General features: G+C 44.1%; 1 protein-coding gene across 1 annotated transcript in view; it reads left to right on the forward strand.

Annotated features, from left to right (window-relative positions):
- LOC115135014 (echinoderm microtubule-associated protein-like 6) overlaps window positions 1-15,858 on the forward strand; it is a 134,307-nt gene continuing 118,449 nt past the window's right edge. The window contains exons 1-2 of the mRNA XM_065023129.1: window positions 1-253; window positions 1,129-1,330. Of these exons, the coding sequence (XP_064879201.1) occupies window positions 1,134-1,330 (197 nt within the window). The 5' untranslated portion in view covers window positions 1-253; window positions 1,129-1,133. The remainder of the gene's footprint in view (window positions 254-1,128; window positions 1,331-15,858) is intronic.

Below are 15,858 nucleotides of genomic sequence, written 5' to 3' on the forward strand. Positions count from 1 at the left end.
GAAACCAGAGAGAGGCTATTCTAAAAAATATTACGTTTAAGTACTTGATGGGGAAAGTCTCCATTACGTTACTACATTAATATTAATATGCAATGAATAACACAGTGCTAGACCTCCGCTCAGCTTTCCACCCCGGTTTATCAAAGGCATCGCCTGCCATTCGCCCATATGAGTAGGTTTATTTCGCTCGCTGCCCGGAATCCCTACTTTCATCCATCCATGTGAGATGCGGGAGATACCGTGGAGTCGCGGGGTGAGCGACTGTGTTTGGAAGCCCATAGATTGTTTGCCTCTGCACGGAAGTTAGCAGAGAATTTTCATTTTGGGGCGTCTTCACACTGACAGCGGTGAACCAGCTGTGGCTGTCAAGACAGGTCGTACTCTGTCAGAGTGATTTGCTGTGAAAATCCGTAATTCCTCAAAATTGTTCGATTCTCGGATTTACTCCAACCAGATTTGTGAATGGAAGACAGACATATTGCATGTTCGGCCTATTTTCTACATGTTTGTTTGCTTTGAAATGTTTATTTGTTAGTTATTGTCTTGAGAAATATATAAAACCGCAGTAACTATGGCTGATGTTACGGTTAAGGATTAGTGTGCGGATTATATTTCAGCAGCAGCCGAATCCTCCAGCAGTTGTGTTCATTTTCTGTTTGTTTATTTGGCTAGTACCTCTGTTTTCGTTGTCATTTGAAAAGGAACCAATTTTAAATGGATAAAAAAGCAATGTAATGTCATTTAGTGGAGTAAATTAACTTTTGTAAGACATGGTAAAAGGTTAAAAAATATATTTTTATGAGGAAAATAATGAATTAATCCACAATCTAAATTGGAGTAGGCTAACATAGTAACAATTCAGGCAACACCGTGTCTAAAGGCAAACATTATGAATGGGTCTGAGGTGTATCAGTCCTTGCCGGTGTTTTCAAAATGTGCACATCTGCTGTAGGATGCGGGAATTAAGCTGTTTATGATAGGCTACATGTAGGAAAATGTAATCTGTTAGGATTTTTCTCATTTAATCAGTGAGGGGCTCATAAGGTTGGCACGTGCATGTCAGTGATCCGTGGTTGTGGTGCAGACTACTGTAGGGTGGAATAATTCACTAAACTAACAAATTGTCAGATATCATGGCGGATCGGACTGCTCCGCATTGCCAACTGAGATTAGAATGGATCTACGGGTACAGGGGGCATCAATGCCGAAACAACCTGTACTACACCGCTGGCAAAGAAGTGGTCTATTTCGTGGCTGGCGTCGGCGTGGTTTACAATACCAGAGAACACACTCAGAAGTTTTACCTGGGCCACAACGATGACATTATAAGGTGAGTGTTACTTGGAATATACATACAGTAGCCTTCAAAACAACACCAAGAAGTCTATGCATAAAGTGCGAACAAAATTCGCACAATTTAAGAATGTAGAATATCCATTTAAAACATAACATTGTCCTCTCATTAGCATCTCTTCAAAATCACACATTTTATTTAATCTAAAATAATCTCAATGAATACCTTAATTAAAGCAATAAATTGTTGCATGGCATCACTCCAGTGTTGCTCTATCCCTTGTGAGCCTTCCCTGTGCAGATGTAATGTGTATCCTGTCCAGAGAGGCTGTGTACTACGTGAGGGAGTCATTGCAATAATTGTATTCATAGAGGTCATTGGGCTACTATTTGTACTATGACTTTCCTTATATCTCGCATGACTGTCTACATCAAGACTGACTGCATCACGACTGACTGCATCACGATTGTCTACATCACAACTGTCTACATCAAGACTGTCTACATCACGACTGTCTACTTTACGACTGTCTACATCATGACTGTCTACATCACGACTGTCTACTTTACGACTGTCTACATCACGACTGTCTACATCACGTCTGACTGCATCACGATTGTCTACATCACGACTGTCTACATCAAGACTGTCTACATCACAACTGTCTACATCACAACTGTCTACATCAAGACTGACTGCATCACGACTGACTGCATCACGATTGTCTACATCAAGACTGACTGCATCACAACTGACTGCATCACGATTGTCTACATCACGACTGTCTACATCAAGACTGTCTACATCACAACTGTCTACATCACAACTGTCTACATCAAGACTGACTGCATCACAACTGACTGCATCACGATTGTCTACATCACGACTGTCTACATCAAGACTGTCTACATCACAACTGTCTACATCACAACTGTCTACATCAAGACTGACTGCATCACGACTGACTGCATCACGATTGTCTACATCACGACTGTCTACATCAAGACTGACTGCATCACGACTGACTGCATCACGATTGTCTACATCACGACTGTCTACATCAAGACTGTCTACATCACAACTGTCTACATCACGACTGACTGCATCACGATTGTCTACATCACGACTGTCTACATCAAGACTGTCTACATCACAACTGTCTACATCAAGACTGACTGCATCACGACTGACTGCATCACGATTGTCTACATCACGACTGTCTACATCACGACTGTCTACTTTACGACTGTCTACATCACGACTGTCTACATCACGACTGTCTACTTTACGACTGTCTACATCACGACGGTCTACATCACGACTGACTGCATCATGACTGTCTACATCACGACTGTCTACTTTACAACTGTCTACTTCACAACTGTCTACATCACGACTGTCTACATCTGGACTGACTGCATCACGACTGTCTACTTTACGACTGTCTACTTTACGACTGTCTACTTTACGACTGACTGCATCATGACTGTCTACATCACGACTGTCTACTTTACAACTGTCTACTTCACGACTGTCTACATCACGGCTGTCTACATCACGACTGTCTACATCACGACTGACTGCATCACGACTGTCTACTTTACGACTGTCTACATCACGACTGTCTACATCTCGACTGACTGCATCACGACTGTCTACTTTACGACTGTCTACTTTACGACTGTCTACTTTACGACTGACTGCATCACGACTGACTGCATCACGACTGTCTACATCACGACTGTCTACTTCACGACTGTCGACATCACGGCTGTCTACATCACGACTGACTGCATCACGACTGTCTACATCACGACTGACTGCATCACGACTGTCTACTTCACGACCCTACTTCACGGCTGTCTACATCACGGCTGTCTACATCACGACTGTCTACATCACGACTGACTGCATCACGACTGACTGCATCACGACTGTCTACTTCACGGCTGTCTACATCACGGCTGTCTACATCACGATTGACTGCATCACGGCTGTCTACATCACGGCTGTCTACATCACGACTGTCTACATCACGACTAACTGCATCATGACTGTCTACTTCACGACTGTCTACTTCACGACTGTCTACTTTACGACTGTCTACTTCACAACTGTCTACTTCACGACTGTCTACTTTACGTCTGTCTACTTCACGACTGATTGCATCATGACTGTCCACGACTGTCTACATCACAACTGTCTACTTCACGACTGTCTACTTCACGGCTGTCGACATCACGACTGACTGCATCACAACTGTCTACATCACGACTGACTGCATCACGACTGTCTACATCATGACTGACTGCATCACGACTGTCTACATCACGACTGTCTACTTCACGACTGTCTACTTCCCGACTGACTGCATCACGACTGTCTACTTCACGACTGTCGACATCACGGCTGTCTACATCACGATTGACTGCATCACGACTGTCTACATCACGACTGACTGCATCACGACTGTCTACGACTGTCTACTTCCTGACTGACTGCATCATGACTGTCTACTTCACGGCTGTCTACACCACGACTGACTGCATCACGACTGACTGCATCACGACTGTCTACATCATGACTGACTGCATCACGACTGTCTACATCACGACTGTCTACTTCACGACTGTCTACCTCACGACTGTCTACATCACGACTGTCTACTTTATGACTGTCTACTTCACGACTGTCTACATAACGACTGACTGCATCACGACGGTCTACATCACAACTGACTGCATCACGACTGTCTACTTCACGACTCTACTTCACAACTGTCTACATCACGGCTGTCTACATCACGACTGTCTACATCACGACTGTCTACATCACGACTGACTGCATCACGACTGTCTACTTCACGACTCTACTTCACGGCTGTCTACATCACGGCTGTCTACATCACGACTGTCTACATCACGACTGTCTACATCACGACTGACTGCATCACGACTGTCTACTTCACGACTGTCTACTTCACGACTCTACATCACGGCTGTCTACATCACGGCTGTCTACATCACGACTGTCTACATCACGACTGTCTACATCACGACTAATTGCATCACGACTGTCTACTTCACGACTCTACTTCACGACTGTCTACTTTACGACTGTCTACTTTACGACTGTCTACTTCACGACTGTCTACTTCACGACTGTCTACATCACGACTGTCTACATCACGGCTGTCTACTTTACGACTGTCTACTTCACGACTGACTGCATCACGACTGTCGACATCACGGCTGTCTACATCACGACTGACTGCATCACGACTGTCTACATCATGACTGACTGAATCACGACTGTCTACATCACGACTGTCTACATCACGACTGTCTACTTCACGACTGTCTACTTCCCGACTGTCTACTTCCCGACTGACTGCATCACGACTGTCTACTTCACGACTGTCGACATCACGGCTGTCTACATCACGACTGACTGCATCACGACTGTCTACTTCACGACTGTCTACTTCCCGACTGTCTACATCACGACTGTCGATATCACAACACTCTACTTATGTCAAAATCTATTTTGACATAAGCTATTAGATATAAGACAAACTATTTCAGCACCACTGTTAATTGGACAGCTCCTTGTTTTTTTGAGTCAACCATGCTGTTTTGAAAGCACGGAGATGGCCCACAGCTCCTCACTCCAAGGTATTCAAGAGCTAAAAAGCCTCTTAAAAGCTCTTGTATCCCTTGCATACCTGCAAGTATGGTAGCGGTGCCCCCTGTAAAGCACACACTGGAGAGGGGTTGAGGCTGGGGGATGTGTGAAGTGTATAGTTCTTAGTTCTGTATGCAACTAGAGTATTTTTAAGAGACCACGAGCTGACAGCGCAGATGGGGAGCTGGTTTCTATTGAGCACAATGCTGGTTGGATTGAGCCCTGTGCTGTTTGGATTGAGCCCTGTGCTGTTTGGATTGAGCCCTGTGCTGTTTGGATTGAGCCCAGTGCTGTTTGGATTGAGCCCAGTGCTGTTTGGATTGAGCACTGTGCTGTTTGGATTGAGCCCAGTGCTGTTTGGATTGAGCCCAGTGCTGTTTGGATTGAGCCCTGTGCTGTTTGGATTGAGCCCTGTGCTGTTTGGATTGAGCCCAGTGCTGTTTGGATTGAGCCCAGTACTTTGAGAATGCTTTGTGACTTAGTTCCTGATCTTTTTTTGTGGTTCAGTGATAGCAAGCCAAGCTGGTGCAAGCAAACCACGGTAACAACCCAAACACAAACACACTCATGATAAGCCGTGATCTGTAGTTTGTCCTCAGAATTTCTAGAAACTACAAGGCTCTCTGCAAAGCCACTGTTTATTTCTAGTCAATGCAAAGTCCTCCTCAGGTCACACAGAACACAATCAAACTGGGTGAGGCCTACAGTGCTGGTCAGATTGTGTCGCCAATCCATCCCCATCTACTTTTGTTAAAAGGCTTTTAAATAGTTATTTTTCTCCACTCTGTCAGGGAATAATTATTTTGCAGACACTTTTATCACAGTGGTCGTATTGATGGATTAGGTCTGTAATTGTGGCAGTCATATTGATGGATTAAATCCATGTTGGGCCTATAATTTCTGGAAAAGGCCTTTTCAGTGGACACTTGCTTCTGTTGAACAAATATTACATGTCTCCATGGCCAGGACTGAACACAAAAAAGACTACCATTAAACATGTGGTTTTTAACACAATTAGACCTACTGCCCTTCAGAAAGCGTATATATGTCGATCTAGACAAAGTGGATTTGTTTAGAGTGATGCACTTTTATTTAATAGTTATTCATCACACATTCTCTTGGCCTACATGTCAATATTGAAGGATTAGCCTTGTAAATGCATGCAGAAGCCTTGTGTAGCTGGAGCACTGGACCCAGACGGTCTGGGAAACCATGGAAACAGGCTGAACCTGAACTTGGAGAGACCCAATAGCTAACGGCCAGTATAACACCCAGTATAATTAGGCAATAAGGTACGAGGGAGTGTGGTATATGGCCAATAAACCATGGCTAAGGGTATGGTACTGAATATGAAGTATTTCCCTTTAAATGAGATCTACTTTGTGCCACAGCTCCATGAAGGCAAAAGGTGTTTACAGAGTCAAAAGTTTCGGGAGTTTTACTCTGTCTTTTTTAAGACAGGCTTTCTCTTAAACTCACCCTCTGACATCATCTCAACGGAGGCAGAAGAAAAACTGTCTCCCTTCTTATTCTGATTGCTTTCAACTAAATGAAGGGGATGAGATAGCATTGAAATGATATGATTTGCATGTACATTTGTTGTATTATTGCATTAGTACCTATGACGCCTGTGGGACCAGTTGGCAATGAGTGCCTCTGAAATGTATCTGTCTTTTGGAAATATGGTTTGTGGGTAGGGGTGATTGAGGTTAATGTATGTGTGTCTCTGTGCCATTGTCTATGTGTGCATGTGTCTATACACCACTCTGTGTCCTTCACATCGGTGTGTGTGTCCATGCATGCAGATCAGTATGTGCAGAGGGATGGTTAGGGAGTCATTATAAGAATGCCAACCACGTAGCCACCACTCCATGGATAAACATGTACACGTCACATACACACACTCAATATCACATACACGTCACAGGAGGTTGATGGCACCTTAATTGGGGAGAACTGGCTTGTGGTGATGACGAGAGTGGAATCAGTGGAACGGTATCAAATACGTCAAACACATGGTTTAGAGGTGTTTGATGCTATTCCATTTGCTCCGTTCTGGACATTATTATGAGCTGTTCTCCCCTCAGCAGCCTCCACTGATGCACGTATACACACACACACGCACACACACATACACACACAGTCAGGCTCTTCAGGTCATTTCCTTTTTCCAATTTGCGCTCAAAGTAATTATCTCTTGGCGTAGGGCTGCGTTGCTGTCTGTAATTGAAATTGAATTGAAGTCTGGTCCTCACACTGTGATTGTCAACGTGGTCTCAAGTCATCACCTACCTCAGGACTCTTATTTTCAAGAGGACACATTCCAGTTTCCTGTATGAGAGGCTTTAGAATTCAGTCTCCTCTTTGAGAGGCTATAAAATCCAGTCTCCTATATAATTGGCTTTAGAATCCAGTCTCCTCTATGAGAAGCTTTAGACTCCAGTCTCTCATATGACAGGTTTTAGAATCCAGTCTCCTATATGACAGTCTTTAGAATCCAGTCTCCTATATGAGAGGCTTTAGAATCCAGTCTCCTATATGAGAGGCTTTAGAATCCAGTCTTTATGACAGGCTTTATAACCCAGCCTCTTATACGAGAGGCTTTAGAATCCAGTCTTTATGACAGGCTTTATAACCCAGCCTCTTATACGAGAGGCTTTAGATTCCGGTCTCCTCTATGAGAGGTTTTAGAATCCAGTCTTCTCTATGAGAGTCTTTAGATTCCAGTCTCCTCTATGAGAGGCTTTAGAATCCAGTCTTCTCTATGAGAGTCTTTAGATTCCAGTCTCCTCTATGAGAGGCTTTATATTCCAGTCTCCTCTATGAGAGGCTTTAGAAACCAGTCTTCTCTATGAGAAGCTTTAGACTCCAGTCTCTCATATGACAGGTTTTAGAATCCAGTCTCCTATATGACAGTCTTTAGAATCCAGTCTCCTATATGAGAGGCTTTAGAATCCAGTCTCCTATATGAGAGGCTTTAGAATCCAGTCTCTATGACAGGCTTTATAACCCAGCCTCTTATACGAGAGGCTTTAGATTCCGGTCTCCTCTATGAGAGGCTTTAGAATCCAGTCTTCTCTATGAGAGTCTTTAGATTCCAGTCTCCTCTATGAGAGGCTTTATATTCCAGTCTCCTCTATGGGATGCTTTATATTCCAGTCTCCACTATGAGAGGCTTTAGAATCCAGTCTTCTCTATGAGAGTCTTTAGATTCCAGTCTCCTCTATGAGAGGCTTTAGATTCCAGTCTTCTCTATGAGAGTCTTTAGATTCCAGTCTCCTCTATGAGAGGCTTTAGATTCCAGTCTCCTATATGACATGCGTTATATTCCAGTCTCCTTTATAAGAGGCTTTAGAATGCAGTCTCCTCTATGAGCGGTTTTAGATTCCAGTCTCCTATATGACATGCGTTATAATCCAGTCTCCTTTATGAGAGGCTTTAGAATGCAGTCTCCTCTATGAGAAGCTATAGAATCCAGTCTCCTATATGAGAGGCTTTAGAATCCAGTCTCTATGGCAGTCTTTAGAATCCAGTCTCCTCTGTGACAGGCTTTAGAATCCAGTCTCCTCCATGAGAGGCTTTAGAATCCAGTCTCTATGACAGTCTTTACAATCCAGTCTCTTATACGAGAGGCTTTATACTCCGGTCTCCTCTATGAGAGGCTTTAGAATCCAGTCTCCTATATGACAGACTTTAGAATCCAGTCTCCTCTTTGAGAGGCTTTAGAATCCAGTATCTTATATGACAGGCTTTAGAATCCAGTCTCCTCTATGAGAGGCTATAGAATCCAGTCTCCTCTATTAGAGGCTATAGAATCCGGTCTCCTCTATGAGAGGCTTGAAAATCCAGTCCCCTTTATGACAGGCTTTAGAATCCAGTCTCCTATTTGACAGGCTTTAGAATCCAGTCTCCTATATGACATGCTTTATTGTCCAGTCTCTTAAACGAGGGGCTTAAGATTCCGGTCTCCTCTATGAGAGACTTTATTATCCAGTCTCCTATATGAGAGGCTTTAGAATTCAGTCTCCTATATGAGAGGCTTTAGAATCCAGTCTCCTATATGACATGCTTTATTATCCAGTCTCCTATATGAATGGCTTTATTATCCAGTCTCCTATATGACATGCTTTATTATCCAGTCTCCTATATGACAGTCTTTAGAATCCAGTCTCCTATATGAGAGGCTTTAGAATCCAGTCTCCTATATGAGAGGCTTTAGAATTCAGTCTCCTATATGAGAGGCTTTATTATCCAGTCTCCTATATGACATGCTTTATTATCCAGTCTCCTATATGAGAGGCTTTATTATCCAGTCTCCTATATGACATGCTTTATTATCCAGTCTCCTATATGAGAGACTTTAGAATCCAGTCTCCTATATGAGAGGCTTCAGATTCCAGTCTCTTTGACAAACTTTACAATCCAGTCTCTTCTACGAGAGGCTTTAGAATCCAGTCTCCTCTATGAGAGGCTTTAGAACCAATCTCCTCTATGAGAGTCTTTAGAACAGTCTCCTATATGAGAGGCTTTATAGTCCAGTCTCCTATATGACAGGCTTTAGAATCCAATCTCTGTGCGAGGTTTTAGAATCCAGTCTCCTCTGAGAGGCTTTAGAATGTAGTTTCCTCTATGAGAGGCTTTAGATTCCAGTCTCTTTTATGAGAGGCTTTAGAATTACCCAGCACCCATCTCTCATTTCCCCATGTACCTGGGCAACATAATAGTCACCATTGTAGTTTTTTATTACCCAGTGTTTCAAAATTCCAGGAACTTTCAATAAATTCCCAGGTTTTCTAGAATTCCTCTCTTGAGGTTTCCAGATTTCCACCTTATTCCCTCCTGATTCCGGGGTTCCTCCAACCGGGATTTTGGGAAAACCAGAGAATTTAATTATAATTTACCACAATTTTGCAACCCTATCTTTACCTTAATCTCTTGTGGACAGACTACATAAACATACCTGACCAAATGTGACCTAATTCAGGAAACTATGTGTCGCAAGTCACGACTTCAAGATTTTAGTTCTGGCTTAACAGAGATTACCTTTGCCCTCATGCTGTGGCATTGCATACACAGAGACACCTAGTGTTGGATACAGTGATGAGCTCAGTACAAGGTATAATCACCTTTAAGAACCCTTAAGATGCCTAGTTAACAAAAATGTATAATTACATTATTGCTTTATAAGTCATTGGGTTCTCGAATGCTCTCCATCTGAACAGCCGTTTCCTTGAGGTATTACAAAGGTGTGGAGATGTATCCCCTTGGCAGATACAAACGCGCAGTCAGAAAATGGATGCCTCTGCATTCAGAAAAAAGCTCTTGCTAAATTCACAGTTGTGTGTTCTTGTCATGTGTCTGTGTGTCTGGAAGTGACTGGTGCTTGTGGCTCCAGCTGGTGTGTTTCACAGTGCTGTACCCTTGGCTGGAATCCCCGGCCTGGCTCCGGCTGGGCTGTGCTTACTCTCATGCTCTGGTTCTCTGAACTCCCTCTGCTGTCCCATTTCCGTCAGTGCTGCAGGGCAGAACCCGGCTCCGGATACATCTGTCACTGCCAGCCAGCCAGGCAGAAGAAGGAAGAACCGGGACTCAACCACACTTTCAAACAGCCCTTTTCACACTCAGACAAGCAAGTCTTTAAACTAGACCTTTACAGTCTAGGGTCACAGTCACACACTCCACAGTCTAGTCTTAAACCAAATGTTTATACAGCATAGTCACAAGCTATTAGAACTATTCTACAATTTATCAACCAGCTAGGATCTTACACCAGGATGTCTTATGACATGGTTGATATGATATGTGTAGTATATCACTGATTGAATAAATTAGTACCTAAAATAGAAAGACCTTGTCAGCCTCTCTCTCCCTCATCACTGCCACCAGTTTTGGCTTATCCCCTCTGTCTCCTCCTCATGACCTTTGCATACATTACTGGGGCTGACTGGGACAATACCAGCTTTATTAGGGCCAGTATGCAGAGACCAGGAGATTGGCACGGATTGCTGATGGTGTGTTTGTGTGTGCATGCATCAGTGTGTGTGTGCGTTTGTGTGTCACTGAATGTGTGTGTGTGTGTGTTGATGTCTTTGCATCTGTGTGTGTGTTGGTGTCTGTGCATCTGCGAGCGTGTGACAGATCTAAGATGTGACAGTGTTTACTGGCTGGTCTCATTAACCAGGGGGTAATGACTGTATCAGAGACGGACACAGTGCTACTCCCACGATGCTCCATTAACACCAGGCTGGGCTCTAAGTGTTCCTGATTTCACGGAGCTGAAGACTTCAAATGAGCCGTTGACCTTTACTGGTTCCTCTCTATGCCTCACTACAATATGGAGTCCTTTGAAAAATAGATGGGTGCATAAGGAAAGAAAATCTTTAGTCAATGCTCAAACATAATTTTCTCTCAGTGGTTTTCAACATGTTTATTGGACTTGATAATAATTGGTGATGTTACAGTATATTATACATTTTTTTATGAAAATGGATATTCCATTGGTTGTCTGTGTTGCTGGGCCAAGGTGTCTCACAAACACACATTGTAACTGCATGGGTGCTTATGACAACGTATTGATTACCTTGACGACGCATCGATTTTGTACTGTGTTGACACCAGTGGAGGCTGGTGGGAGGAGCTATAGGAGGACGGGCTCATTGTAATGGCTGGAATCGAAGTAATGGAACCGAGTCAAGCATGTGGTTTCTATTTGTTTGAAACCTTTCCATTTATTCCATTCCAGCCATTACAATGAGCCTGTCCTCTTATAGCTGCTCTCACCAGCCTCCTCTGGTTGACAAATAGATTATCTTGTTGACACACTTCTCCGCCAAGAAATACATTCATTCAGTACCATTTCCTGTTATATATTTGCACCATCTTATGCTGATCAGGCATGTTAAGATCATGTCTCGGGATATATGATTTAGCTCTCAGTGATTTTGTGGCGTTTGCCCAGACTTTTGATTGATAATATGAAGGTAGTTTTCCTTACCACATTAGGCCCTAAATATAAGAACAGTAGGCCTTGGAGGGTTGTTAGACAATGGTCTGTCAGTGGGCATAGATCCATCTTACTAGTGACATGGCCTTGCTGGCAGCTCTCCTCCAAGCTGTGTGTGTGGCGGAACACCATGGACCTTACGCTTCAGTTGTCTTACACCATGAGAAAGGACCGTACTGTGCTGATGAAGTGTATGGGAGCTCTGGCTTATCTAAAGGCATTCACGGGTGAAAGATGGCACTTCATTCGATGCATGGACACGGTTGAAAGAAAGAACCGTGGAAACTGGTTAAAAGCTGAAGGGTGTTGAGGAAGCTGAACTTTTGATCAACTTAAGTGCCTCTTAGGTCAAACCATGGAGATCATAAAAGTTGCCTTTTTGTAATAGGGTTGAAGTATGTAGAATTTCATTAGGTTCTGTAACAGGATGTGTCAAAAGACCTATTCGAGCATGTAGTTGGATCAGCCTTGGGATTACCTGTCACAGGATAATCACAACAGATATCAATAGTTGATGCATGTCTCCTCTCCTGTAATTGCCTCTCACCCTCAGCACACTTCATTAAAATTGACACGGAAATTAGCTTCTCAGTTTGCCACCATTTCTTTGCCCCTTGAGCAATGAATGTTCCCACTTTCTGTTCTTACACCTACCACGCCTGCTATCTCACTTCACCTCTATGAGATCTCAGTAGCTTAATTTACCTCAGTGTGTGAGTGTCTGAGGAGTAGCTTGATTTCCAATTGGTTTCGACTTTAACAAGTCTTGTCATTGACACTCCTAGGCAACTATGGTACAGGCCATTTAAGCACATCTTTCATCATGAAAATCTGTAATGTCTCTCCTCTTTTCTGAGCACTGTGACATAGATGCTTATCTTGCTGTGCTGTACTGAAATTGTATGAAATAATAGGCTATACAGGACTGTATTTCCATTTGGCATTTTCCAGTAATACTAGAATATTCACTGGATACCTTTTGGAATGGCATCGACAGGTGTAGGATCTTAATTTGATCACCCTGTTGCAGGATAATGTCACGTCTAATCAAGGTGGGTGGAATCAGGCGCAGAGAGCAGATAGCGATATAAAGTTTATTCTCCGGTGAACAAAACACGGTCAACCCAAATACACACAGGGTGAAATTATCCAACACCGGATAAAAGACTAACCGGAGAATAAGAAACACAATAACACCGACAGACGAAAATGAATGACAAAAGAAACAATCCCGCACAAATCAAGGGCGGGACAACCTACATTATATACAGACACTAATTAACTAAACAACACATAGGTGAAACCAATCAGACAAAACCAACAGATACACGAAAAAGGGATCGGTAGTGGCTAGTAGGACGGTGACGACAACCGCCGAGCACCGCCCGAACGGGCAGGAGAGCCAACCTCAGCGGAAGTCGTGACAGATAACTTTCCCGGAATGCAGGGCATTTAAAACGTGTGTGTATTTGAGGTTTAAAAAGGCTTCTGAAGTTTGTAATTTCCACTTAGAAATATCAGACTTGATTTTTACTTACGTAAAAATGTATAATCCTTACAAAAATATCCATTATTTATAATCCATATAATTCACATTTCCTGTTTCTATAGGATTATTTTCCTGTTGTAGCAAACTGACTCAAATTAAGATCCTGCATCTGTAATAGGGAATCCTATCCATTTTGAAGGTGGTGTAATCCAGTCATTAGCCCAGTCATAACAGCTCATGCTTTCTCCAGACAAAACCACTCACAGTAAACTGTCTGTTCCATTATTGAGATGAAGGTTTTCTGAGAGGCCTGTTAGAATGACTGTTCCTCTGTTTGCCTTTGGTGTATCTAACTTCACAGCTCTATAATCTCCGTTTAATAACAGTACTCCTTCCAACACTGTCTGGTGGCAGACACTTAGGGGCTCTATTTTCAGATGGCGGTGGGGAGGTGCAGTGTCAAACGCATGTTAGTTCTCAATTTCGTCATGTAAAAAATGTCACGCTGGCATTTCCACCCCTCACGCCACGGTTTGTAATTTACCTGTCTAACATCAGCTTGCTGGCGTTGAGGTGAGATGGGTGGAAATATTTGATGTGTCTCCTTAAAAACGTGTGCCAATATACCAAAACAGTCAACGAAATCCCCCCCTTTTTGTTATATTGGACATATTTTTTCTCCAGCTTCTGTGAAAAGTCTGGGCTCATTATGTATGATTTCCATTACATGAAATATGTTAGTGACTGTAGGAAGCCTGTTTAGGAACATCAAGTTATTTAAAAAATACTGCTTACCGTTTTTTGTTTATTATTTTGTCAAAAAATGCATCTACCACTTTCCTCTGTTGGACCTAACTGTCAAATCGTGGGAATTTTGATAGCTGTCTATGGTGCTGAATCTGCTTGTAGGCTTGTTTGCAAAGTCACTACTGGCCATATCAATGATGATGGTAAGCTGAGTGGAAAAGCGAATGCATTGTCTATAGCCTAATATTTCCATGTTGAAGCCGATTACTTTTTTAACGTAGAACACTAGATAGGCTACATGTTTGTTATAACTAGGACTATTGTAGTGTTAGGCTACTGTATAGGCTACTATTTAATAGCTATCTTCGATGAATTGGACAAACATCATAGGCTACTCCTGCCTAAGAACCCTTGTGTAACGCTTGTCGTCTGGAGAAGGAGAGGAGGACCAAGGTGCAGCGTGGTAAGTGTTCATATTTTAATGAACACTGAAAACAAAACAATAAACAACCAACAGACAGTAAGGTGCAACACGACACTAAACAGAAAATAACCACCCACAAAACACAATGAAAAACAGGATACCTAAATATGGTTCTCAATCAGGGACAACAATTGACAGCTGCCTCTGATTGAGAACCATAACAGGGAAAACACAGAAATAGAAAATCATAGACAAACTAACATAGACAACCCACCCAACTCACGCCCTGACCATACTAAAACAAAAGACAAAACAAAGGAACTAAGGTGACAGAACGTGACAGTAACCCCCCCAAAGGTGCAGACTCCGGCCGCAAAACCTGAACCTATAGGGGAGGGTCTGGGTGGGTGTCTGTCCGGGGTGGCGGTTCTGGCGCGGGACATGGACCCCACTCCACCATAGTCTTTCTCCCCTCCTTAACTGTCTCCGTGGCCTCTTAAGAGCGGCGACCCTCGCCGCCGACCTCTGACTGGGGACCCTAGCCACAGGTCCCGAATGGACGGGAGATTCCGGCAGCGCCAGAGTGAAGGACGACTCTGGCAGCGCCGGACAGGTGGGAGACTCAGGCAGCGCCGGACAGGCGGGAGACTCAGGCGGCACCGGACAGGCGGGAGACTCAGGCGGCGCCGGACAGGCGGGAGACTCAGGCGGCGTCGGACAGGCGGGAGACTCTGGCGGCGCCGGAGTGAAGGGCAATTCTGGCATCGCCAGCGTGACAGGCGGCTCTGACAGCTCCTGACTCGTGGCTAGGGTCCCCAGTCAGAGGTCGGCGGCGAGGGTCACTCCTGGCTGACTGAAGGCTCTGGCAGCTCCTGGCTGACTGACGGCTCAGGACAGACGGGAGGCTCTGGCGGCTCAGGACAGACAGGAGGCTCTGGCGGCTCAGGACAGACGGGAGGCTCTGGCGGCTCAGGACAGACGGGAGGCTCTGGCGGCTCAGGACAGACGGTAGACTCTGGTGGCGCTGGGCAGGAGGAAGGCACTGGCAGCGCTGGACAGGCGAGATCACCTGTGGGGAGAAGACGGAGAGACAGCCTGGTGCGGGGGGCTGCCACCGGAGGGCTGGTGCGTGGAGGTGGCACCAGATAGACCGAACCATGAAGGCGCACTGGAGCACCGAGCCTGCCCAACCGTACCTGGTTGAATGCTTCCCGTAG

This window comes from Oncorhynchus nerka, linkage group LG10 (assembly GCF_034236695.1).
Source record: "Oncorhynchus nerka isolate Pitt River linkage group LG10, Oner_Uvic_2.0, whole genome shotgun sequence".
NCBI classification, from domain to species: domain Eukaryota; kingdom Metazoa; phylum Chordata; class Actinopteri; order Salmoniformes; family Salmonidae; genus Oncorhynchus; species Oncorhynchus nerka.